At 40.4% G+C, this 26917-nt stretch overlaps 2 protein-coding genes across 2 annotated transcripts; both read left to right on the plus strand.

Annotated features, from left to right (window-relative positions):
- Nucleotides 1-1950: 1950 nt before the first annotated feature.
- Nucleotides 1951-4764, plus strand: LOC146607535 (chymotrypsin-like elastase family member 3B). The gene is made up of 8 exons (XM_085348778.1): nucleotides 1951-2004; nucleotides 2112-2200; nucleotides 2283-2380; nucleotides 2533-2661; nucleotides 2818-2954; nucleotides 4045-4187; nucleotides 4301-4453; nucleotides 4602-4764. The coding sequence occupies exons 1-8, from the start codon at nucleotides 1962-1964 to the stop codon at nucleotides 4617-4619; spliced, it is 810 nt and encodes a 269-aa protein (XP_085204904.1). The 5' UTR covers nucleotides 1951-1961; the 3' UTR covers nucleotides 4620-4764.
- An 8049-nt stretch (nucleotides 4765-12813) lies between these two features.
- Nucleotides 12814-17060, plus strand: slc34a2b (solute carrier family 34 member 2b). Its single transcript, XM_085347093.1, has 12 exons — nucleotides 12814-12862; nucleotides 12955-13089; nucleotides 13183-13311; nucleotides 13428-13571; nucleotides 13799-13910; nucleotides 14000-14195; nucleotides 14279-14374; nucleotides 14584-14695; nucleotides 15159-15326; nucleotides 15579-15695; nucleotides 15778-15902; nucleotides 16509-17060. Exons 1-12 carry the CDS (start codon nucleotides 12817-12819, stop codon nucleotides 17058-17060), a joined length of 1932 nt encoding a protein of 643 aa, XP_085203219.1. The 5' UTR covers nucleotides 12814-12816.
- The last annotated feature ends 9857 nt before the right edge of the window (nucleotides 17061-26917 follow it).

Raw genomic sequence — 26917 nt, forward strand, 5'->3', positions numbered from 1 at the left:
TTTTCTCAGTTCATGGGCAGTTATTTTGCGCCTTGGTTTTTCCACACGCTTCTTGCGACCCTGTTGACTATTTTGAATGAAACGCTTGATTGTTCGATGATCACGCTTCAGAAGCTTTGCAATTTTGAGAGTGCGGCATCCCTCTGCAAGATATCTCACTATTTTTGACTTTTCTGTGCCTGTCAAGTCCTTCTTTTGACCCATTTTGCCAAAGGAAAGGACGTTGCCTAATAATTATGCACACCTGATATAGGGTGTTGATGTCATTAGACCACACCCCTTCTCATTACAGAGATGCACATCACCTAATATGCTTAATTGGTAGTAGGCTTTCGAGCCTATACAGCTTGGAGTAAGACAACATGCATGAAGAGGATGATGTGGACAAAATACTCATTTACCTAATAATTCTGCACTCCCTGTATGTGGACATCAGCTGCTGGTTACAACCTAAAATTATTTACAGATTTTAATGTCAGCAAAAAAAAAACAAAACACAATTTTCAACTTTACAAAATTAATTAAAAATTTAACATCAACCAGATATTTACTGTGGTTTTGTGTATGAAGTGACAACCCTAACCCTAGGCAAGTTATGCAACTACATTTTTTCCAACAGTTAGAAACTGCTTTTCCTATTATTGCAACACCATATAAATGCGTAATTATGTGTGAAGTCTTTCTATTTTTATATTAATGGATTTCACTTAAGACTAGCTATCTAACTGCACAGGGGAAAAACAGGTTTCATAACAGTCTGCCTGCAGCAAACCTTTTAAGACTTTAGACTAAAAGTTCATTTAGTGTTATTATACGAGCAGACTCCCAGTTGTAAAGGAACTGTTAAACTATTTCTCTTTCAATGTGTAATTTTAAATGTTAAATAATATCTAGAGGTGTCAAGAAAAATGTGTACCCCCTTAATACCTGGTGAAGGTGGTCATGTTTTACATTCAAAGGCTCCACAACAGTGACAAATTTGAGCAATCTTTTAAGATTGCTCAAGAAAACGCATGTTACCATTGTGCTTCCCGTTTCTTTTGTGTCTGTGTGTGTAGTGTTGAAGTAATTCAACACAAAAAATTGTATGGATTAAAATAGAAGTCATATAGTTATGCACTGTAGAATTACTGTGCACTATGTCATTATATGGACTGGAAAAGTTATAATAGAGTAGAGGAGTATTTAAGTTTTTGCAAATATATTTAATGTGTTTAATAATAAAAAACAAAACTGGTGCATGCGCCTGGTTAGTAGTTGACCCTGTCCAAGGCTATAATTATCCTCTGTTGCCTTTATTTGACAGCTGTACTTGGATCAAATGCTTTACCCACCCAGACAGTTGTTTAGATTTTTTTTCTTTTGGGGTCAACCGCTTTTCAGGTTTTGCGGCGCTATGCTGGAATTACTGTATATGTTTAGTCGTCATACTAGGAGGAAATGTGTGACTGATGGCAGTCGGGTGGGCTGTAGGTTTGATGGATCATAATACATTATATTTGACTAAACAGTCAAAAAGTATAGTGAAGACTTTGCTTTACATAAACTAACTCAAAATGTTCGCTCAATCTGCATAATGAATACTTATGGTCCTAAAATGATATTTTTTAGATACATGTTTCATATTATTACTTCATTATTTTTAATATAGAACTCATTTTTTTACACTTTAATATCATTATTATTATCTCAAAATGCCTAAAAGCGTTTTGAGTTCCAGCAAATTCAAAGTCTGTTGCACTATTTTCACAGTAAACCACCCATTTGTCCCCATCAGCAGGCAAGTCAGCAAAGACCAACTAATGCATCTGTGGAACAGGAAGGTTTTTCTCAGCTACAATCAACAGTGAGACTGATAAAAGAGTTTCACAAGTTCAGTGTAATCTGCATTTGGGTTGATAGAAACACTGAGCAGGTATAAAAGAACTTCCCCGAACTGAACTACCTCTCACAACGACAGCATGCTGCAGACACTGGTCCTTATGCTGCTACAAGCAGCATATGGTAAGTAGTTTGGTCTGGTTAGAAAAGGGAAAAGTAGTTCAATTCTTACAAAAGACAAAATTCAGATACAAATTACATTTTAGTTATATAATCGAATATAATTGTAGTTTTTAGTTGTGGTACACCTGCTGTCCAGCCCAACACTGGTAGGGTTGTAAATGGAGAGGATGCCCATCCGCATAGCTGGCCTTGGCAGGTAATTACAGTTTGTTAATGTTTAATGTACTTCAACTATTGTTTTGTTTAGAATTACTAAATTGTCAGCTTCTTTTTCTCAGATTTCCCTGCAGGTGAAGCACGGCAGTCGTTACCATCACACCTGTGGAGGGACTCTGGTTGGACCTCGCTGGGTACTGACCGCTGGACACTGCATCTGGTGACTAGCTAAGCTTGATCAAGGGATGAGAGTTTAGAGCATAAAGACAGAAGTCGGGGACTGTGTAAAAAGCACACCAAAAGAACTCTGGCATTCAAAAGTATAAGGAGAAGAAAACTGATAAATCCTAAATGGTCAAAACTGTCTTACAGGCCAGGAGATGTGTACCGTGTGTTATTGGGAGAACATGACATGAGCCAGCAGGAGGGAACTGAACAGATCATAGATATTCTGCGCATTGTTGTCCATCCTAACTGGGACATCAACCATGTCTCTGATGGGTAAGTACATTCTGAAAGCTGAAGAAAATGCATTTCAAAAAGCAACTGCTCTCACACAAGACTATAAAACAATCTCGAAGAAGCATTTTAGCTGGTTTAAGAGATGCCTCCTTTCACCTCCTCGATCAGTAAAAATCTATGATGGTTCTCTTCCAGGAATGATCTTGCCCTGCTGAAACTGGATAAGAGCCCCATTATGAATGACAGCGTGGGCATTGCTTGTCTTCCACAGGCTGGAGAGATCCTCGCCCATGGAGCCCCGTGTTACATCACTGGCTGGGGAAACCTTTACAGTACTGTCTCTGTCTCTTTTATGTCATGTTAATAACTGCAGGTCATTGTCTTGTTCCATCTGTGTGAAAAGGTTCAATTTTAGCATATGCAGTCTGCATTTTCTGCTAATTTTGGGTAGTAATACCTTTTGTAAAAACCATGTAACTGAAGTCTCTCTTTCAAGTGGTCATACATTATGGTTTAGCAAGGAATGGGACATGCTAGCTAGCAAAGGTTTTCAGGGAAGAATGTGTTCAGTGAAGTTACAAATCATAGACTATATACAATAGATGGCAGTAGGCTCTGGAATGCCAACAGTAATTAGCAAGTGTTTGCAGACAGCCTCTTCCTTAATCACTGTGGGTGATTACAGCAGTCTGCCAGTAAAGAAAACAATCACATGGAGGATTTTAGTACAGAACACTCTTTTCAATCAATGTATCCATCCCTAAGATAAATAGTTTGCAACCTTGAGCAACCGTTTCCCAAATGGTTGGTGAATATACATTTTTCATGACATCGATGCCAGACCACTGCTGAGCAATGTGCACAATGTCATGTAAGAAACCTCAACAGAAGTCAGTGAGAAGGCAACCTCTCACCTGATCCATCCCCATGAGTTTAGAGTTTTAATTACTAGTTTAAGTCTGATTTCAAAAAGCTAAGATGATGGCAGCAAAAAGCTTGAGAGCTCAGAATCAGGCATTCACAAACCAGTGGGTGATGTCAAACTTTTGTACACAGTGTAGGAGAAAACAGCAGTGCACATGTGCAGTGGATGCAGTTAAACCAAGAAAACACATTTGGCTCATGCAGCCACGTGTTTATGATGTCTAGCTTGCTAATATTGCCCAAGGATGGCCCTGCATGCAGACGTAACTTTAGTTTAGAAAAGGTTTCATAACACATTTGATGGACCTGCCTAATAAGGTAATGAGTAACTGCTTTTGGTGCAAGTATAAATAATAAAGCTAATTAACTGCATGTAGTACTAGTAACAGTAATGAGCACTGGCTTTCAAACAACTTGTCTGATTCCGCCTGATGCATGCAGTATACAGTGTGTTGTATTTACGCGTTGCTGAGCAGCTCTATCCTCTCTGTGTGTCAGCTCATGGTCCCATGCCTGATAAACTGCAGCAGGCCTTGCTGCCTGTGGTGGAGCACAGTGTGTGCAGCCGCAGCGACTGGTGGGGGATCAACGTCAAGAGCACCATGATCTGTGCAGGAGGAGACATCGTATCAGGATGCAATGTGTGTGAAGCATCAAAAGAAAGCAGCTTGTACCTGTCAGAACTGAATTACCTGCAGTGAACAAGATCAGCTACTTCATGCACCAATCCTTCCTCTGCCTCTTTGTCTCTCAGGGAGACTCTGGCGGTCCTCTTAACTGTGTGGGTCAGGATGGTAGGTGGTATGTCCAGGGTGTAACCAGCTTTGTTTCCTCCCGTGTTTGCAACGAAGTGAAGAAGCCCACAGTCTTCACCCGTACCTCTGCCTTCACCGAGTGGCTCAGCGAGGTAAATTAATGCCGCTTTCCATTCTGTTCAATCTATAGAGTTTCCTCTTCCGTGCATGAGTCTGTCTGTTGAGAAACAAATGCATTTCAGCCAGTGCCACTGATAAATAAAGTATTTCATCTGTCAATAAATGATCTTGTTTCTTTAGGTCATGCTGAAGTACTGAGGATCTGCTGGATACCAGCTGATCAACTCCAAAAAATAATGAGATCCCAAGTCAATATTTCTCCCTACACGGGGTGATCTCATTTACAGGTTACACATTACAATCAGAATTTTGTAACAGCTCCAAAAAAAAATCCAAAACATAAAAAAAAACATTCCATAATAAAATTTTCTTAAAAATGAAATACTTTAAATTGCTGTTTTCTTCATTCCTGCATTCTTGTCAAAATCACCGACTGTAAACAACCACAGTAAGCCTTCATGACAAGAACTGCAGTTTCCATGTCTTAAAAAATTTACAGGAAAGGTGCAAAATGAATTCCTGTCTCTGCAGCAACACTTAATACTTCACCTCTCCTGCTGTGTGATAAGAAGAAAGAGGAATGGATTCCCATCAGTGTGTGTGGAGGACTTATGAATCAGCATTTCCTATCAATCACTACCAAGGTCATCCAAGTTTCGGCACCAGTGAATATACTGGCTGATGGGAGCTGAGCTGGAAAGCAGGCCTTAACATCAGATAAATAACAGCAATCGGTTACCTTGATGCACGGCGCTGGTGGTCTGCTGCATCAGATAACAGGAGCGTTTTGGGACACTTTTGACAAACATTCATCCAGTTAATAAGACCAGACTTTCTTATTTTTAGCACAACAACAATAATAGCTTGAGTGAAATTTAGTGTTTCTACTTGTTTAGGCATCTTTGACATCTAAATGCAACTTTGAGACAATGTAGACACTGGCTTTAAGAATTTGTGTACACATTTGTATTTTATCATGTATGCAAAAAGACATTTTAAAGATAAGGGCATGTTTTTAATATCTGGGTGAGCTGATGGCTTCAAGACTGACAAATAAAAAAATATATATATTATAGAAGTAAAGCCTTCAGAGTATCGTCTTCAGCATTTAAAGTACCCTGTGTGATTGAAATCTGGCAACTGGCTTATTTATAAGGTTTTCCAACTTATTTGATAATGATAAAATCTTTGGTCCCACACACAGTGCAACTGGAGCCATACCCTTGTTGTGGGATGAAGGTCCAGTAATGAGAGTGAAGCGATTTCTAATGATTCAACCAGAAATTGAGCCAGCCCCAGATAAAAAAAAAAAGACTTAATTGAAAAGAGACTGATCCTTAATTATTTAAAAAAAAAAAAAAAAAAGCTAATGCAGGAAGGCAAAGACAGGTAGCATAGTAACACACATGAGAATAAAAAAAACATCTATAAAGACACGGCCAGTAGATATACACAGAGGAAATGAGACACGGGTGGAAACAATTAAGACGGGACAGAGAAACGAGAAAGGGTGGAGGCAACAAAGTGGGACACGAAACCACACTGAGTAACACCAACCATGAGAAAAAACATCTTTTAAACTTAGGCAGTAAAAAAAAGGCAAAAACTTAAAAGTAATAGGCAAGGAAGCATATGGGCAACACACAGGTAACTAGATACACAAGTTCATTTATATGGAGCACATTTAAGCACAACAATCAGTGAAACAATTAGGAAACACTGGGGGAAAACAAAATCACAAAACAGCAAGACAACATAGTTAAAAGAATAATTAAAACATAATTACAAAACACAACCAACTGTTAAAACAGTTACAGAACTTTTTTATCTAAATTTCTTAATATTATCCAGCTAAGACTAAGCCAGTTTTGCCCAGGCCTCACAGCACCTCCTCCAGGTTTGACAGAACACATGAAAAGGATACTTCTTGTCCTTCTCACTTTGATCTCATGTTTCCATAAAGCCTCTTCTGGCTTCTATGGAGCTATTATCTTGTAATGTAGCCTCTGTGATTCTTGTGACTCTTAACTTGTCGCAGACATTTATGAATTGTGATAAACCTGAAGTAGATGCCACAGAGTGTTTATCTTCACAGCTCGAAAACAACCTTCAGCTGTTTCAGCATCTGCATTCACATCTAAATATTAAATACTAATATTAAATACACTTAAAAGTACATCTAACGTGTGTAGTTCAGCTGTTATGCTGCAGATGATAAACTTTTAATTAAATTAAACGTTTTAATTAATTTCCCGATTGTATTTTTTATAGTGTGTATTTAAGTTACACGAATAAAACGTGTCTCTAAAAATAAGCTTCTTCACAAAACAAGTGCACTTCTATAGAGCGCATACTTGTGTTTCTACCGCAGGACTGTTGTTGATCGAGTGCACACAGAGCAGAAAACAAGTAAACACTTATTAACCCTCACTTCAAATTCATACAGTGAGCTCAGCCTTAAACAAACACTGTGTTAACTGTGTGAGACCAAACATTAAGGCTTCCAGGTTTGCTTTTAACCATGACACCAAGGCCAACCTTTTGGCATTTATATGTCCCCATCTACTGGTACACGTGTGAACTTCATTTCATAGAAGCTCCATCCTGGGGACAGAAAAGAAGAAAAGAGGATTAGGACAGATTGTGCATTGACTCCTGAGGGGGGAGACCTGTAGACACAATGTGAAAATATTTCATCGCTGCATGTTATTCAGCTAAAAGTGTGTGTAGTTTTAAAAAGGTGGCTAAAGTGCAAATACAACACAATGTATCACTCTAAATTTTCTCCAACAGTAAATGTTTGTGTTGCGTATAAAGTTTTTATGGTTCATATTATGAAAGCGGCCCCTTTCTCATGGATGTCACATAGCATAATGTCAGCTTGATTCATATTCATTTATTTATATTGCGTGTGAGAAATTAATGAAATGTGAGACAACTAAGTCTTGTGAGATAGACACTGCATACAAAACAAAAGCAATTAAAGCTCTTTCTTCAATTTTTCATGTTTAGCAAACAAAACTCAATTTTAAGGAGACTTAATAAAGGTTTGCACAGGGTTTTTTTTTTTATATATCAATATGAAGCTCAATAATACATCTCATCATAGAAACTGACTCAGTCATTTTAAATCTAAAAGGTAATTCATAATATAAAAGCATCATACTGTAAGCTAACAGGCCAACAAGTGTTGCTAACTAAGTAGCGGCTGCAACCAACCAATGCCCAACACCACATACACTATACCAAGTAACATACATCAGAGAGTAATTAATGTTTCTACAGAGGCTGCTCCATCAGACACAATGGAAATTTGCACACAGCCTCTGATAGGTCCATTTTAAGATGCCTTGTATCCATCAGTCTCAGTCCACACTATGGCCATGTGGAGGCAGCAGGGTCTCACTCAAGTCAGTGCAAACACAGTGGCGTTAGGCTACTTTCTTTCTATTAAGGATTAACTGCAGTTTTATGTAAGATGTGAGGGGGTTTTCTTTTATTTCAGCAGCTCCAGACACCAAATGTTGCTCTCTATCTCAAGCAAACAGAGGCTTTCCATGCTGCAAAAGGTCAGTGTGAATGATGTTATTATGATGATCAGTCTTCCAATAAGCCAATTTAAATACAACTTTAGTGTTTGAACTTTTAAAGAGTCCCTCTGGAGTAGTAAGAAACCTTTAGATAGACACCAACCATCCATCACACTGTTGCTTTGGTTATAACCTTGACAGTTGCTCAGGTTTACCACCCTCAGAGATTCAACCAGTCAGGACAAATTCTAACAACAGTGTTTTATTGTTTTATAGATTGCAGTTTACTCACGGTTAGTACTTGAGGGCGGCCCTCCTTGGCCATAACGAGAGGGCAAGCTATTTGACCCCCTGTGGACTGTGCCAGCATGGCAGATAGACGGAATCAACTCAACAGCTCTTCGGGCAATCATTGACTTTGATACCATGACCATTCTCATAAAGAAAAGTATTTAAGATGTGTTATACAAGGTGTAAGAAAATATTATATACCAACTTGTAAAGGGATAATATTTTGAGATAAATTTTTTTAAAAGGTAAAAAACATATATATATATATATATATATATAAATTTTCCCCCATATATACACATATTTGCAGACATGACCACAAAGTATTATATTAGTATTTTTATTTTTATTCCTATTTATTCTATTTATCCCCTTCGTATATTTTATTTATATTGTCTCTGTATTTATATATATATATATGTGTGTGTGTGTGTGTGTGTGTGTGTGTGTGTGTGTGTGTGTGTGTGTGTGTGTGTGTGTGTGTGTGTGTATTATATATATATATATATATATAATATTCTGTAACTCTGTAACTTCTGTCGGTGCTGTGCTTTTTTGGAAATCGAATTTCCCAGAGGAACCCACCCGAGGGATTAATAAAGTTCTATCTAATCTAATCTAATCTAATCTAATCTAATCTAATCTAGTATGTGGGTGGAGGAACGATCAAAGCAGAAGTCCAAAGTTTAAAGGAGAGTCTCAGCTGATTTTTCTATCATATGTGGGTCTGTTATAGTCACAAGGGGAGAACGTACCGCATCAAACCCAATGGGTTAGTCAATAAATAACCAGGCACACTGGAAATATATGGCTACTTCATGAGGCAACTTCATATATGACAACATGCTTTGGATCCTCAGTCTCGCGCATCACATGGATAGTACTAATTAGAGTGTACACTGTGGTCTGAGCAGAAACACAGTTAGAGCCAATCAAATAATATTACTGCTCATAACTGCACAGAAGCTAAGCCTCCAGGCGCAGAGAACCATGCACAATCATCAGAGAGATAAACAGATATTTAATCAATAGTCACCTCAGGATAAAGTGCCCCACCAGTTTTTATGTCTTTTATCTAGAAAATAATTAAAGCAGATACGAATTACTCCATTTGAAATGTAGCAAAGGAATATTTGATGGAATAATGAAAATGTGTTGGTGATTTACTACCTATACAGCCGGCAATAACAACACAAAGAAAATATTTGTCATGTGATAAGTTCAAAATAAGATTTAAGGTTCATTTGTTCAGGTTCAGTGGTGCAGTGGTCTCGTGACGGCACATCCACCGGCTGGCTGGAGGCTTTTCTGTGTGGTGTTTGTGTGTTTTCTCTGTGTCCTCTTTGGGTTCTGTCCAGATACTCAGAACTTCCTCCCAAAGACATGTATGTTAACTGGACTTTGGGTGTGGATGAGTGGCTGTCTCACTATGTTGGCTCTGTGATAGACTTGTGACCTGTCCAGTTGCACTGTTGGACCTACGACAGATTAATAAGAGAATGTTGTTCAGGTTCAAGGTGCATCTGATGACTGGTATAGAAAAATAAAGTAGCTAACTACTTTCACATGTTAGTTTAATGGCTATACGATATTATACACAAACTTTGTTCACTTTTAAACATGGAGCTGTTTCTTCTGCATATTTTATTGCATTAAATTGTCTGTGAAATTAAAAAATAATTTTTTGTTTATTATTTATCTGATCTTTTTTCTTTATTTTCATTATTATTTCATTAAACCTGTTACTGTATACCACGCAATGGCTTCATAAGGCACACTGTAACTCTTCAATCAGTCAGACTTTATTTGTTTACCACTTTTTTGCAGTTTAGTGTGGTTCAAAGGGCTTTACAGAGGACCGATGAGAAGCTGATAATGTGAAAGAGTCAGATGTAATAAAACAGAACCAAAATACAAGTATAAGTATATTAAAATCAATTTAAAAATGATTATAGAGTAAAATAAACCAAAACACCCTGTAAGTTCACTAAGATGTCAAATAATGAGAAGCTACACAAACTCAGTAATGTAGATTAAAGACAGAATGTTGCTTTGTTAACACGTTTTGCATGCTTGCTTGACTATTTTCAGCTCTCAGAGCAGCTTTGATTTATTTCAAAATTTTGTTTGCTCATTTGCGTTTTCTTTATTTGCTAAGAGTTTCATATCATGCAGTGTGATATTAGTAGTATTTGTGATTTGTATCTCAGCCTCCAGTGTCACATCATATTTTCTTTGCAGGTTTGCATGGAAGTAAGCGTTTCTTTTGTGGGTATTTCACTATTAATAGTCTTAATTTGTCAGTGCACTTGTTTGGCTGAACACTGTGTACCCAATACTGCCTGCAGCTGCAATCATCTTATTGGTTGTGCAGTAATCAAGTAGTACAGTATAGTGATTGATTGTAGGCTATGGGCTGTTTTTTGGAGCTACAAGATACAGGGTCAGGTGTTTTTAAACTATTAAAGGAAGCAAATGAAAACACAAGAAAATAGAAAAAATAGTTTTTTGATTATTATAAATTTTTGTAATTGTGTTTGTAATTTTGATAGGTGCATTCTTTTGGTTATCATAAAAATTGCAGTTATGTTTTTTTAAAGCACCCTATATGTGCTTGGAAATGCTTTTGAGAATGTTACAAACAGTCCTGCTAGAAATTACTGATTACTCTCTCTCTCTCTCTCCATATGTGTGTGTGTGTGTGTGTGTGTATATATATATATATATATATATATATATATATATATATATATATATATATATATATATATATATATATATATATATATATATGTGTGTGTGTGTGTGTGTGTGTGTGTGTGTGTGTGTGTGTGTTTTATTTCACGAAATATTACTTTTGTATTTGTTGTAAAGTATGGGGTTCATGTATTTCTTTTGAAACATGCAATGATAAAACCATCAAACCTTATATTGGTTCATTAAACAAGAGTCGTTCAACAAGATTTCATTTTGTTCTACATACATTTTTAACCTGTGTAGGATAAATTCAAACAAATTTGGCTCTACTTACTACTACTCTACTACTACTTAAATAAAAGGCTTGAATTTAATTAAAAGAGAAAAAACTGAGCTGATGTAATCTAATTAAATTTAACTAACAAATGAATGGGTTTATTGTACGTGACGTCAACCAACACATTTTTTTTCCACAGTACATTTAAAACTTTTTAAAAGTGCAGAAGACGAGCTAGACACACTGTTAAACAGGTGCTGCCAAACATCTAAAGGGATCCAAATCTAGATGGAAAAATAACCAGTAACCAAACTGGATTTTACGAATAAGGAACTCTTAAGGGAACCTTTGAAATCCATTTTCATGGAGTAAAGTTCAGTCTCAAAAGAAAACACAATCACCTAAGCCAAAGAAGCCTGTCCAAAATCTACCAGAAAATCAGCAACTGCTCCTGGATTTTCCACGTTAAAATCTAAACCAACAATAACAAGATGGGCAATAATTACAATCAACTCAGTGAACCCTTTTTTTTATAAGCAAGGTTATTATTTTATTGCATGGTGGGAGTAACTGTAACATGATTGTTGGTTAATCATTTGCTTATATTCACACCAGTTATTATAATGCAGTGCATCGTTAAAATCCTATCTCTGCGTATCTCTCACTATAATCTCAGACTAATGTAGTGACCAATAAAGACAGGCAGGTAAAAGACTGTGTGTGTGTGTGTGTGTGTGTGTGTGTGTGTGTGTGTGTTATCCAAGAAGCTGTAAACCTGTGCGTGGCTGAGTGGGTGGCATGAGCGTATGAGTGTGTGCAGACAAATGCTTGTCAAAAACATAAGGTCATAAAAAAAAACTTTCTTTAGAAAGACGAGTCAAAAATAGACAAATTAACACCAAAAAAAATCCATCTTTCCCCCGTTGAAAACCGTGAAATGTGTCAGTCTTAGTTTTTAGTCCCTCAGAAATTCAAGTCATGTCTAACTGGGTTTATCTGCCCCCGCCTGCAGATGCAGCATGCCTGCTGCACATGTGTGCGTGATCTTTGAACTGTCAGCAGCGGGTGTGCGGGTGTGCGCTCTGCGCGGCGCTATAAAAGCAGCACTCAGCCTCGGAGTGAGCAACAGGTAACTCAGGTGAAGCCTCCTGCTCCCCTCTCACAGATCTGGACACAAAGGCGCTCCGCTGCAGGTGCGTACACCGGCTGCCATCGTTATCTTTCTCGGCAGGACCGAGGCCACCTGAAATCTTGAGGATATTTGCGAGAAATAGCTGGAGGATTCAGTGGCTTGCGTTAAAAATATCCGCTATTTGGACAGATGTTATTGCTGATTGTCTTTCACGGGTGTAACAGTGCTACCACTATTGTGTTTCTTTGTTGTCTTAATTATGATCAACTGCTGAGCAGATACAGATGTGGTAAAGCTAGAATTTCATCTTGGATTACGCTGACTATTGCACAGCTGCTTAGTGGACAGAGTAAAAAGTGTGATAGATTGCTTTTGGGGGATAGCCATTTTATTTTTGAAAAGGTGAATAATACAGACTAACACTAAAACTATTGAAACTCTTGCCTTCTTTCTGTTTCTCAGATAGTCATGGCTCCTAGACCAGAAGTAGAGGGAGATAACTCCTCCTCTATCGGTATGTCCTTTTCTTGTGGATATTTTTGACCTCCTCAAACTGTTATTGCAACTTTAGTTTCTCACAATTTCCCCCCGCAATCCCTCTCTTAGATGAGAAGTCTCTGTCTAAAGAAGAGCGTCTCCCACCGGCTTACTCCACTCTGGTCCTGGTGAAGGAGAATGAGGAGGCTGCGGAGGATCCCTGGGATCTCCCAGAGCTGAAAGACACTGGGGTCAAGTGGTCAGGTAAGGCAGCACGCTTTTGCGACTGCTCTATACAGCGTGGATCTCTTCACAATGCCAGACTGATTCAGTGCTTTGTGTCTTTTTTGCTAACAGATCTAGACACAAAGGGGAAGATTTTAAGAGTGTTAACCGGTATTCTGAAGCTGGTTCTGCTGCTTGGACTTCTCTACATGTTTATTTGCTCACTTGATGTTCTCAGCTCTGCTTTCCAGCTAGTGGGAGGTAAAACAAACAAACAAACAAACAAATAAATAAGCAAACAAAAACAAACCACTTCCAGGTTATGTAATGTGCATGGAGAGCTGTATTTTTACCTCAGTGTGTGCGTGTGTGTACAGGCCGAGCCGCTGGTGACATCTTCAAAAACAGTGAGGTGCTAACTAACCCTGTGGCTGGGCTGGTGATCGGGGTTTTAGTCACAGTGTTGGTGCAGAGCTCCAGCACTTCCTCCTCTATCGTGGTCAGCATGGTCGCCTCTGGACGTAAGTAGAAATACATGGAAGAGGCATGTGCACACATTTTACAGTCCGGTATACTCAAACAAATGTGTCGTAAACTCACAATAGAACCTCAAGGTGACAGTTTCAAAAATGCTTATTCTGAGAAACAATCTAAATGTTTAATGTGTGATATTTATATCTTAAAATACTAACAGTGACTGCAGTGTTAGTTTATTACACGTGAATGAAATGTCGATTATCTTTTTCAGTACTGGAAGTTAAAATGGCAGTGCCAATCATTATGGGAGCCAACATCGGAACATCTGTCACCAACACTATTGTGGCTATGATGCAGGCAGGAGATCGGAATGAGTTCCGCAGGTAAACGACAGCATGCAAACATAGAGATATTACACTAACTCTACAAACCGTTTCTAGCAGATGTTAGACCGAGTGTTCTTGTTTTTCAGGGCATTTGCTGGTGCTACAGTCCACGACTTCTTCAACTGGCTTTCTGTCCTGATTCTTCTGCCGCTGGAAGCTGCCACAGGCGTTCTGTACAAAGTCACCAAACTCATCATCGATTCTTTTCATCTCGAGTCCGGAGAAGACGCCCCCGAACTGCTCAAAGTCATCACAGACCCTCTGACAAAATCCATCATCCAGGTAACTATAAGACCGGGCCATGTTATCAGTATCAAGTATGATTGCCATTTTTAAAAATTAAAAAAAACTGTTTCTTCTCTTAGCTCGACAAATCTGTTATCTCTGCAATTGCCACTGATGACAAGGTTGGCATGAACAAGAGTCTGATAAAAAAATGGTGCAAAACAGAGACCAACACGGTAAGAAATCAACAAGACCTATTTACAAAACTAGTATTTACAGCTGTAAAAACACACATAAAGCTGTGGTTAGATCAGGTTTTCTCTTGATGACTAATGTTGCCTTGTGTTAGCTCATAAAGAGGTTGAATAAGATTACGCCGTACAGCTACAGTAGCCACTGCGTCGAGGCTTGCTTTTGTTCTTATACTTTCTGCTTTCTCTTTCAGACTTTCTGGAATGTGACAGTGAACACCTGCCCACCAGGTGGCATCTGCTGGGAGGAAGGAAACCAGACTTGGACCCAGATGAATGAGACTTTTACCAATTACATAGAGAGATGTGAGCATACATCCATGCCATTTCTGAAGGGGGAAAAAGAAAATTTACAAAGCAATTAGGATTACCTGATCTGCTAAAGCTCGGTGAAATATGAGAGAGCCATTCGGCCACATCAACCTCTTTAGACCAGATTCTCCGAAGCTGAGACAATGACCACCTTTGAGACGTTACAGTGACTCAGCAAATACTCTCCCTTGACCCGTCTACCTCCTCAATAGGTCCATTCATGTTGTTTGGCTGAAGTGTCACATGACCATAAAATGGATCACTTCTTCAAAGCATGCTGTTTCCAATTAAATGAAATGGTTTGATGCTTGAAGAGGTTTTTGTTTAGAAAGGTTTTTGTTTACATTTACATAAAATCATAAACTTATGTAGCTTGTTTCTCAATTCTTAGTGTTTACAAGAGCTCGGTTTACCAGAGTTTACTCTAAATGTCTGTCTCTTTCACCATCCTTTGCAGGTAATCACATCTTTGCCAATACGACCTTGTCAGAGTTGGCCGTGGGCCTCATTCTGCTGGCTGGGTCTTTGTTCGTCCTCTGCACCTGTCTCATCCTCATCGTCAAGCTGCTCAACTCCATGTTGAAGGGCCAGGTGGCTGTGCTGATCAAGAAGGTGCTCAACACAGGTACAAAACCAGCAACGAGCCTTTTGCATGTGATGTTCAGCCTGTTTGATAGTCAGCACATCTGCTTCTGTGGTGATGCTTGATGAGCGACACAGGCACAGCCTTCCTGTTGCTTCTGGCTCACGTTCAGGTCGAGCGGTCCTGTTGTGTGATGGAAAAAGCTCAGACACATTTACTATTAAGAATGAAATGCTTGTTTTCTCTGGTCATGTAGATATAATGTTCACATCATGTGTTTCTTTTTGATGGCAGACCTACCCTTCCCCTTCACCTTTCTCATGGGCTATGTTGCAATTTTGGTGGGAGCCGGGATGACCTTCCTGGTTCAGAGTAGCTCTGTCTTCACCTCAGCTATAACTCCTCTTGTTGGTAAGCCATTATGACGCCAGTTTTTTTGTTTGTCTTTTTTAATTGTCACCAGATCTTATATTTTGTTTATCTTTTTTGTCAGGTATCGGTGTTATTAGCCTTGAGCGAGCATATCCTCTGACGCTGGGGTCAAATATTGGTACAACAACAACATCTATACTTGCTGCTATGGCTAGCCCTGGAGAAACACTAGAAAACTCTCTGCAGGTAAGAAACAATTAAAAACTGTTCTCATATGCCTGCTTACAGCTATGCTAGGTGATGCTCATTGGTCAGTTGGTTCAGACTATAGACTGTTTATAAAAGGATGTTGCCACAAAGATGTCACTCAGTGGTTTGTGGAGTTTAGCTAGCAAACCCAGTTTGCCCAATTCACCAAGAATCACTCACCAGGTCTAAAGAAACTGTCAGACCTTCACAGCAGTCTGTGTTATTAGACAGGCTTTAAGCCTTAAACAAGTTAAATGTGTGAGATGTGATAAAATACAGAAATAGCCTAGTGCTTACTATGAAGGGGGAATTATCCACCGTTATAGAAAATGCAGTGTTTGGCACTACTCTGTCAGCACCACTTACACGACAACATTTTTGGTTTTCAGCGAGACAAAATTATTTTGATGCATTTGCACAAATATTCCAGCTTTCCAAGTGATGCATTACAATAACTTTAATCCCTTTAAGCATATATTTATCAAAAACAAAACGAAATCTTTTTAAAGGAAAATCCATTTATTATATCCATCCTTTATTTTTTATTTGAAATCACACAGTGGTTGTCTTGTTTAAATCCAATCTTTCTATGCTTTTTTCTAGATTGCACTTTGCCATTTCTTCTTCAACATCTTTGGCATTGCACTGTGGTACCCGATCCCTTTCATGCGGTTGCCCATCAGGTTGGCAAGAGGGCTAGGGAACAAAACTGCCAAATATCGCTGGTTTGCTATCATCTACCTGATTTTGGTCTTCTTGGTTTTCCCCCTGACTGTCTTTGGTCTGTCAATGGCTGGCTGGAAAGTACTGGTCGGCGTCGGTGTGCCTTTCGTTGCTTTAATTATCTTTGTGATCGTTATCAATGTGATGCAATCTCGCTGCCGACGCTTCTTGCCCAAGTTCCTCCGTACCTGGGACTTTTTACCCCGGCCCCTGCATTCGATGGCCCCGTGGGATAGCATCATTACCTCAGCTTCAAGCTTTTGTTGCAAACACTGCTGCTGCTGCTGCTGCAAATGCTGCAAGTGCTGCAAGAAAAATGAGGAGGAGGAAGCGATTGAGACGAGCAGGAAGCCAAGTCTGGAGATGTACGATAACCCAGCCATGTCTAAAGATGAGGACACAAAGGAGGCCACTAAAGGAACACAATTTTAGTGTATTTAAGTTTAATTTGTATCTATATGCAAAACTAAATGCAATAATGTATTTATGATACACTTGTAATTGTTCATCACTTCTCAGGTTGTGATATATTATTGATTCCCTTTTAATGGGCGATACACTGAGCATTGTAGTGAACACTGGTGGAGAATATGAACAGAAGTGTTGCACATATTATGAACTGACTGTTGTTGGCCATGTGATGTTTAGTTTTATGATGTTTTTTAGTAAAACATCATAAGATTTACTGCTGGTAATATGTTAATTATGGATGGTTGTGAATGTTATGAGTTATTTTTTTTTATTTCATAAGACACGTTGAAAGAGCCTTAAGTTGTTTTTTTTTCAACATTTCAAATACAGATGTTTATTGTAGCATTTCAAATGTATCGTTATTAGCAAATTTTATGTTATCCCTCAGTATTTAAGACTCTGAAATATTTGTAAATAAAAAATTGCTATTTTTAAACGGCACTGTTGTCATTATGTTCATCTTGTTATCTCACTGACATCACACAGTCTTATAGTCACTGATATATGTATCAACTCATCTGATATTCAGCTCACTCTTGTGCAACATGTACATTCAAGGGTACTAAATATAAGAAAACACATTTTCAAGTGCATAATTGTCACTTTTGATTTAGTTTCATCACTCATGTTGATAACATACCCAGAATTCCAAGTTATTTATAGACTATAAATAGATAAAAATGTCCCATCCCTAGTTAGGGATGGGACATTTTTATCTATTTGCAGGACAGTCATGTTTTATGAGAGATCACAGGATTCATTGTAAGGTTGCAAAAAGAAAAAGTCGTCCTGTAGCTGGGTTTCATATCTGATGATCCTTAGAACAACAAGTGTGTGAAAGAGGAACTTCTCTCAAAACAAGCAAAGTTTAGCTTCTGTACAGTCACAGTACAGCTTGATTTGATTTGTTTCAAATGTCAAGAAAAAAAAGTGTTGACTGTCTCTGAAGAAAATGTCCTGTAAGCTGGAGTCATGAGTTCTAAAGTAGCGTTAATAAAGTATCAGTTTATCTAAGATTTAGATGAAGATTGGATTAATTAAGGCCTAGGACAGCCAATAGTGGCTCTGCCTGTGCTGTAGTCCACTGATCTTATGAACCCAATCAAAGTACCTGCTCCTCCCTCACAACCGCCCACACCTGATTATTGCCTGTCCTCTATTTATGACATCCAGGAGTACCAGAAGACTTAAAGTACAGAGCATTCAGATCAAAAGGAGACTTTAATCCTGCATTTTATGGTTTTATATATTACTAAATCATTACTAGTACACATGAGATATCATGTCAGATATATCAGCCTCTGTATTTTCAACTTTTAAAACTTTCAATAGTTGTGAGTGTAACCCATGGTTATTTTATTGCCAATTGTATTCTGTTTTTATTCTAATTTGAAGTGTTACTGTTTTGTTAAATGCTGAGTTTTCCCCATGTACCGTGAATGCACCATAGCGCGTGCGTGGTGACTTTCTTTCACTGCATCCGCCTGCACGGAGCTAGATGCGCAAAGCTGTGTGGATATTCAGTCCTGTAACGTGTTGCGCTACGGAATTAATGTTTTCTATGAAGAATATCCTGGTGAGTCTCACAGTTGCAGTTTCAGTTGTGATTCATAGTCCAGTTTCTGAGCATAAAACCAGTCAGGATACTATGCTTGTCGGAAATGTGATGTTTGTCTTAGAACCTGCTAACGATTGCTTAGCTGTGTTAGCCTGTGGAAAGTATGCTAGCGTACCCACATGTGCTCCCTGGGCTAATGCGCTTACATGTGAAGTTTTAGCTAACACACCACGGAGACACTTTTCATGCTTCATGATTTGCAGTGAAATGTATTTTTGTTGTTGATAAATTGTTATTGGCCAATAAGAACTGTATAGGTGTGTGATGTGTGAGGGGGAACAAAAGGGATAACACTAGAGAAACACATGTTTTATTTTACAAGTGAGTGATTGCACTGCACGTTGTGTGCAGGCTGGTTTTTTTTATGTAGTAGAAATCTGCTGCAAGGACCGAGCGGTGCCATCTAAGGACTGGATGCCACTGGAGGTGCCTAGAAAGGACGTTCTCAATCTGAAGGCCACCTGTTTCCTTGGAGGGTGGTAGGATACAACGATTTGCAATTTTTTTTGGATTAACGTTTTTTTCTGAGATCTCAGGACACTTTATGTTGTTACTTTTTTCTTTTTTTTGGGTCAGATCTGATTCCACTTAACATCAAAAAGCAAACCAGTGACTAAAGACAATTAACACTTACTAAGAACACTGAATACTAAGTGCACTGAACTGAAAAGGACAGCCTACCTAATATATTTATGGACACTTTAAGTGATATGTTGTACATTGTTGACATTTACATGTTTGAAATGGTCTAAATGTTTTGTTCATGTCTATGTTTTGGAGCATTTAAATGTTGAATACACTCAAATCACTTTTCTCCCTTTAAGTTGTTGTCAGTGTCTCATTCTGAGTGGAGGGATATTCCTTCTTTAAGTTGAGTTACCACTGCCAGTCTCCTTACGATCCTAACTGAACCCAACAAGAGTAGATTCCCAAATATAGTTTTTTTCCTTGACTTTGTATGACAGATTACTGTGGATTTGACTGATTTTGGACTACTCAGTTAAAAAGGGTGACAACTAGTGGCGAGCCAGCCAGGAGATTGGCATAGTGGTTTTACCTCCAACTCATATGACACACTGAGTGATACTTTTATTTTCGAAAATGGCACTTGACCTTTGTGAACGCTTTAGAGTTGATAGCCAGAAAACCCTGCTTATTACAGGTATTGAAAGACATCGTAGTGAACATGATATAACTAATGTTTTTGAAGTCAATGGTAAGATCTCTAACATTGTCAGGGTCCCTGATGAGCCACATCAGCCCGAAGGCAGAACACTTATAGTGTATGAGTCTGAACAGGCTATCTTAAAGATAGACCCTTCCACCTTAGGGGAAGTTGTCAGCCCTGTAGACCCTACAGTGAAATGGGTTTCCAAAACCATCAGAGATATCACCCAAGAAGAAATGGGCAAGGAAGTGGCCCGTAGATACCTGAAGGAACTTGAGTTTATGGGGGGCAGTGGGAGGGCAGGCTTCCTCAGTATTTTCCAAGGCGAGTTGCAGGCCAGCCCTACCCCCCAGACTGAGACACAGTCACCCGTTGACCATAACGTTAATACGACAGCTGACATCATTCCCAATACTGATTCAAGTGAACCCGTAGAACCCACAAGTGCTTTCAGCCCACATACTGACACTTTTGCTGGTCCAGTACATGTAGACGAGAGCATCTACAACCCTTCGCATATTCAGAAAGTAGTGGTTGAACATGTTATTCGTAATGAGCCAAGTCACGCACCCCTTGCTCACGCTAAGATACGTACCTTCTCAGGCCGACTTCCACGGCCCAACGGTGAAGTCGACTATGAGACATGGCGTACCCAAGTCGATCTTCTACTCAGTGACCCTTTTCTGACTGATGCCCTCAAAGTGAGGAAGATACTTGAGAGCTTACTTAGCCCTGCATCTGAAATTGTAAAGCCTCTGGGGGTCACTGCGACACCAAGCACTTATGTCACTCAGCTTGATTCAGCTTTTGGAGTTGTTGAGGACGGTGAAGAGCTTTACACTGCCTTTCTTGGCTCGAATCAAAACAGCGGAGAAAACCCATCTGCCTTCTTGAACCGTCTTCACAGCCTTCTCACACGAGTCATTTCTAGAGGGGGAGCCCCTCCTACAAATGTAAATGAACTGCTTCTTAAGCAATTCATTAGAGGTTGCTGGGACCAAAGCTTGATAATAAGTCTCCAGCTTGAAGCAAAAAAGAGCTTTCCACCCTCATTTTCGGAGCTTCTCCTCATGTTGAGGACTGAGGAAGAGCGTCGTTTCGCCAAGTTGGACCGCATGAAGAAACATTTGGGTGCAACAAAAGCTGCTGCACATGCACACTCAGTTTTTAGTATGCCCACCTTTGGCCAAGCGCCACTTGCGACTCCTACTCCAACCGACAGTGAAGCTGTGAAACTCGAACAAAAAGTCAATGAGCTCGCAAAGCAAGTTGAACAGTTAACTTTAACTCAAAGGCCAAGGAGCACCACCCCAAGTACTGAACCTCTTGTAAGCACTAAATCCAAATCTGTGAACCCAAAACCAAATGAAACTGCCAAGCTTGAAAGTCAAATAGCCGAGTTGACCAAACAAGTCCAAATGCTTGTCCAAAGCCAAAGACATTCAACCAAACCTGAGAAATATGAGCCCAAAAATTCTCTAGCTGTCAACACCAGAAACTCACAGACATTTGCTAAAGTTCCTGGCACACCTAGGGCATGGTTTTGCTTTAAGTGTGGGGAAGACAATCATATTGCAGTAAGCTGCACAAATGACGCTAATCCTACACTTGTCCGAGAAAAGCATGCAGAGTTGAGAAAGAAACAGGCTGATTTTGCTGCACGACAGGCCACAGCCCCGTTTGCTTTAAACTAGTGGCAGCTCCTGTCGTGGGACACCCAGGAGCTGAAACCCTTGATTCCCCCAGTCCCGAGACATTAGCTTGTGGTCCTGAAGTGCAAATCACAGAACCCATTCATCCCATAGACAGCCTAGATCCTAACTTCCTCTTCCCTCAAGGTCTCATAGGCCCACGCTGTGCAGCCTCAGTACTTGTTGACGGGGTACCCTGTGAATCCATAATGGACTCAGGCTCACAGGTTACGACCATTTCTGAGTCTTTTCACAAGATGCACCTTTCCCACCTTCCCATCCAGCCAATACATGCTCTTCTTGAAATTGAAGGAGCAGGAGGGCAAAACGTGCCATACTTGGGTTATGTTCAGACTTGCATTACATTTCCCGAAAACATTGCAGGCAAAGAACAACAATTAACTGTCTTGGCCCTTGTTGTCCCTGAGTGTCACTTTAACAGTAGAATTCCGCTGTTGATAGGGACAAATGTGCTTTTACGGGTTTATGGACAGTTAGTACATCAAGATGGTCCCAAGTTCATTCGTAAGCTACACTCTAAGCAGTTTGCAACGATCCTTCAACATGTTGCCCAAGTACAAAGAAATGATACTCATTCCTGCCCTGTCATGTTGCATAGCAAAGGGGCAGTGACAATCCCTGCAAGACACAAACAATGCCTAATGGGAAATGTGAGGTTAAGAAAGAACAACCAGAACACAAGTTTTGTCCTTGAGCCGCATGAGCAATACAAGTTACCAGGTGGATTGCTTCTTGAATCGGCTTTAGTAGACATTCCTTTTAATTCCAGCAGTAAAGTGCCTGTCATTGTACACAATGTTAGTGAACATGCTGTTACGTTGCAGTCAAATAGCATTGTCGCTCAAGCTTGTGCAGCTCAACACGTTTCCCCACTAGCATCGAGTCAAACTCTGAATCCTCCAAGTCAAAATGAACCAGACAGTGACAACCTCACATTCAACCTTGATGATTCTCCCATCCCAGAGCAATGGAAAGAGCGAATTCTGGGAAAACTGAGATCCATCCCTGAAGTTTTTGCTCTCGATGACATGTCCCATGGCCACACCACAGCTGTGAAGCACCAAATCAAATTGAACAATGAAACGCCTTTCAAAGAGCGGCCAAGGCCCATACACCCAAGTGACAGAGAAGCTGTCAAACAACATCTAAGAGAATTACTGGATGCGGGCATCATTCGAGAGTCACAAAGTCCTTTCGCCTCACCAATTGTATTGGTAAGGAAAAAGAATGGCTCGATAAGGCTATGCATAGATTACCGTAGACTAAATCTAAGAACTATTCGAGATGCATATGCCCTGCCAAATATTGAGGAGACATTCACAGCTCTGAGTGGAGCTAAATGGTTTTCGGTCATGGACCTTAAGTCCGGTTACTATCAGGTGGAGGTAGCCGAGGAGGACAAGCCTAAGACAGCTTTTGTGTGTCCTCTTGGCTTCTATGAATTTAATAGGATGCCACAGGGTGTTACAAATGCCCCAAGCACCTTCCAACGCCTGATGGAGAAGTGTGTGGGTGATCTCCACCTCACCGAAGTGCTTGTCTTTTTAGACGACCTGATTGTGTTCTCAGACACATTGGAAGAGCACGAATCCAGGCTAATGAAAGTTCTTAGTCGCTTGAGAGACTACGGTCTTAAATTATCCCCAGAAAAATGCCACTTCTTCAAAACATCTGTGAAGTATTTAGGGCATGTTGTGGATGCTCACGGAGTCCACACCGATCCTGAAAAGATCTCTGCTCTGAAATGTTGGCCGCGCCCATCCAATTTCAAAGAGCTTAAATGTTTTTTAGGCTTCGCTGGATACTATAGACGTTTCGTTGAAGGGTACTCCAAGATAGCCAAACCGTTGAATCGTCTCACTGCCGGCTACCGGCCACCGAAGAAGAGAGGCAAGATTTACAAGAGAGAACCACCCAGACTTTCTTACAGTCCCACTCAGCCTCTCGGGGAACAATGGACTCATGAGTGTGAAACCTCCTTCCGAACAATAATCGAAAAGCTGACTTCTGCACCAATTCTTGCTTTTGCCAACCCTCAACTCCCCTATGTATTGCACACGGATGCTTGTCGGGATGGGTTGGGAGCTGCGCTCTATCAGGAGCAAGAGGGGAGGCTGAGAGCAGTTGCTTACGCTAGCAGGGGGCTTTCTAAGAGTGAACAGAACTATCCCACACACAAACTTGAATTCTTAGCCCTCAAGTGGGCTGTGTGTGAAAAGTTCAATGACTACCTTTACGGTTCTAGCTTCACAGTCCTGACCGACAATAACCCGCTAACTTATGTTTTGACAACTGCAAAATTAGATGCGGCAGGACACAGGTGGCTGGCTGCCTTGTCTACTTACAATTTCAATATTAAGTACAGGGCAGGTCAAGCAAACAAAGATGCTGATGGGTTGTCACGGCGGCCCCAAGAGCCTCCTCATGAAGATGAGGCATTTGTCAAAGAAAAAGCTCGCATTGATGATATGAAAGAACGTCTCATTAACATGCAAAACAATCTTGACCATGAAACGTTTTCTGCCTTGTGTCAGCGTCACTCAGTGTCATGCCATTCAGAAACCCTCTCAGTTGTCGAGAGTCTTGCTATTGACCCCAGCTCAGTCACTGAGGCTTATGGAGAAGACATCTTACCCTCAATGACAGATGCTGATTGGTGCGCTGCACAAAAGGATGATCCTTCTCTCGCTCGTGTTATAGCCCTGTTGAGAAGAGGCTTGAAACCCAGCCCCAAAGAAGCAAATCTTGAATCGTCAGATGTTAAACTCCTTCTGAAACAATGGAACAAACTCGAGCTCAGTAATGGCGTGCTTTACAGGAAATTCAATGACAGAGATTCCCTTGTGTACCAGTTAGTACTGCCCCAAAAGTACCGCGACAGAGCCCTGAAAGGTGTACATGACGAGGTTGGTCACCTCGGGGTTGAGCGTGCCTTACATCTCGCTCGGGCAAGGTTCTACTGGCCACGAATGGCTCAGTCTATTGAAGAGAAGTGTAAGAAATGCTCACGTTGTCTCATGAGGAAGGCCCTTCCCCAAAAGGCTGCTCTACTACAGAATATCCAGGCAACTTACCCTCTTGAGCTAGTGTGCATTGATTACTTGTGTATTGAGCCCGATAGTCGAGACACCAGAAATGTGTTAGTATTGACGGACCATTTCACAAAATTTGCAGTTGCGGTCCCGACAAAAGATCAAAAGGCTAAGACAATAGCCAGGGCTCTTTGGGATCACCTTATCATCCCCTATGGCATCCCTAGCCGTCTGCTTAGTGACCAAGGCAGAGATTTTGAATCTAAGCTTGTGAAAGAGCTCTGCACATTGATTGGGACAAGCAAAATTCGCACAACGCCCTATCATCCACGAGGAAACCCGGTGGAAAGGTACAATAGGACTCTCTTAGACATGTTAGGCACACTGGAGGACAAAGACAAGTATCATTGGAGAGACTTTGTTAGGCCATTAACACATGCCTACAACTGTACACGAAATGACACAACAGGGTACTGTCCATACGAACTTATGTTCGGCAGACAGCCGAGGTTGCCTATTGATCTTGTCCTTGGTACTCACCCGGGCAAAACCAGTCCAAAGTCTTACTCTGACTATGTTAAAGGCCTTCGCCAAAACCTCCAAGAGAGTTACACCCTTGCCAGCGAACACTCACAAAAGATGGGTGAGAAGAATAAAATGAGGTTTGATAAAAAGATCAAAGCTGCAGAACTGTTTCCAGGTGACAGAGTTTTAGTAAGGAACGTGAATGTTAGAGGGAAGCACAAACTTGCTAACCGTTGGGAACAAAATATTCACATTGTTGTCAAACGGGTCAAAGACAGCCCAGTGTATGTTGTCAAACCGGAAAACGGAGACGGCCCCCAGCGTACATTGCACAGGGATTTGCTTCTCCCTTGCGGGTTCTTACCTGTTGAAGATCAGGTTGGATCGGACTCTCAAAATGGGAATCAAAGGAAAATGAGGACCAGGAGTAAACCAAACTGCACAAAAGGCAACGACAAGGATAATGGAGGAGAGTACAGTGATGAGATGAGTGATGAAGAGGAATTATGTTTTGGCATATGGAATCCACAAATCATCACAAAAGCCCCTTACATTCAAATTGAGTCAGCTCATCCTAAAGCCCAACAGCAATTGGACAGTCATCCCCCTGTATCATCCCCTGACACTGCTGTACCGGAAACGTCCTTACCTGATATTGGAAAACCTACCTTGACACAACCTGAAGTCTCTAACACAAGTCATGTGGACTATGTTCCTTCCGATGCGAGGTCTTCAGACCATGTTGTGATTGACATTCCCGAACCCAACTTGACACCTACCATGACTGATGCAGATCTCACTCCACCAGAGCCTGCAGTCATTAATGATGATGCTGTTAGTACTGATGCTGGTGCTACAGAACCAGTGAGGTTGAGGCGCTCTGACAGAGAAAGACGCCCACCTCAGAAATTCACTTATGATGAGTTAGGAGAGCCACTGACCTTGGCTATTAGCTCCTTTTTCCAAACCTTAGGCGTTGCATTCTCCAAAACTGTCATGTCACCTTTACCAGGCCCCAGTTGGTCTATGATGCATGAAGGGACTCATGCCGTTTAGAGGGGGAGAGTGTAACCCATGGTTATTTTATTGCCAATTGTATTCTGTTTTTATTCTAATTTGAAGTGTTACTGTTTTGTTAAATGCTGAGTTTTCCCCATGTACCGTGAATGCACCATAGCGCGTGCGTGGTGACTTTCTTTCACTGCATCCGCCTGCACGGAGCTAGATGCGCAAAGCTGTGTGGATATTCAGTCCTGTAACGTGTTGCGCTACGGAATTAATGTTTTCTATGAAGAATATCCTGGTGAGTCTCACAGTTGCAGTTTCAGTTGTGATTCATAGTCCAGTTTCTGAGCATAAAACCAGTCAGGATACTATGCTTGTCGGAAATGTGATGTTTGTCTTAGAACCTGCTAACGATTGCTTAGCTGTGTTAGCCTGTGGAAAGTATGCTAGCGTACCCACATGTGCTCCCTGGGCTAATGCGCTTACATGTGAAGTTTTAGCTAACACACCACGGAGACACTTTTCATGCTTCATGATTTGCAGTGAAATGTATTTTTGTTGTTGATAAATTGTTATTGGCCAATAAGAACTGTATAGGTGTGTGATGTGTGAGGGGGAACAAAAGGGATAACACTAGAGAAACACATGTTTTATTTTACAAGTGAGTGATTGCACTGCACGTTGTGTGCAGGCTGGTTTTTTTTATGTAGTAGAAATCTGCTGCAAGGACCGAGCGGTGCCATCTAAGGACTGGATGC

This window comes from Diplotaxodon limnothrissa, linkage group LG23 (genome assembly GCF_057381915.1).
Source record: "Diplotaxodon limnothrissa isolate DT_005_m linkage group LG23, D_limnothrissa_male_GT1.1, whole genome shotgun sequence".
Classification (NCBI taxonomy): domain Eukaryota; kingdom Metazoa; phylum Chordata; class Actinopteri; order Cichliformes; family Cichlidae; genus Diplotaxodon; species Diplotaxodon limnothrissa.

Coding starts and splice junctions, on each gene's coding strand:
- slc34a2b (XM_085347093.1), top strand. CDS start 12,817: ATGGCTCCTAGACCAGAAGTAGAGGGAGATAACTCCTCCTCTATCG. Junction 14,375..14,583: donor GCAAAACAGAGACCAACACG/GTAAGAAATCAA, acceptor TTTCTCTTTCAG/ACTTTCTGGAATGTGACAGT. Junction 14,696..15,158: donor TACCAATTACATAGAGAGAT/GTGAGCATACAT, acceptor CATCCTTTGCAG/GTAATCACATCTTTGCCAAT.
- LOC146607535 (XM_085348778.1), top strand. CDS start 1,962: ATGCTGCAGACACTGGTCCTTATGCTGCTACAAGCAGCATATG. Junction 2,005..2,111: donor GCTGCTACAAGCAGCATATG/GTAAGTAGTTTG, acceptor ATATAATTGTAG/TTTTTAGTTGTGGTACACCT. Junction 2,662..2,817: donor ATCAACCATGTCTCTGATGG/GTAAGTACATTC, acceptor GTTCTCTTCCAG/GAATGATCTTGCCCTGCTGA.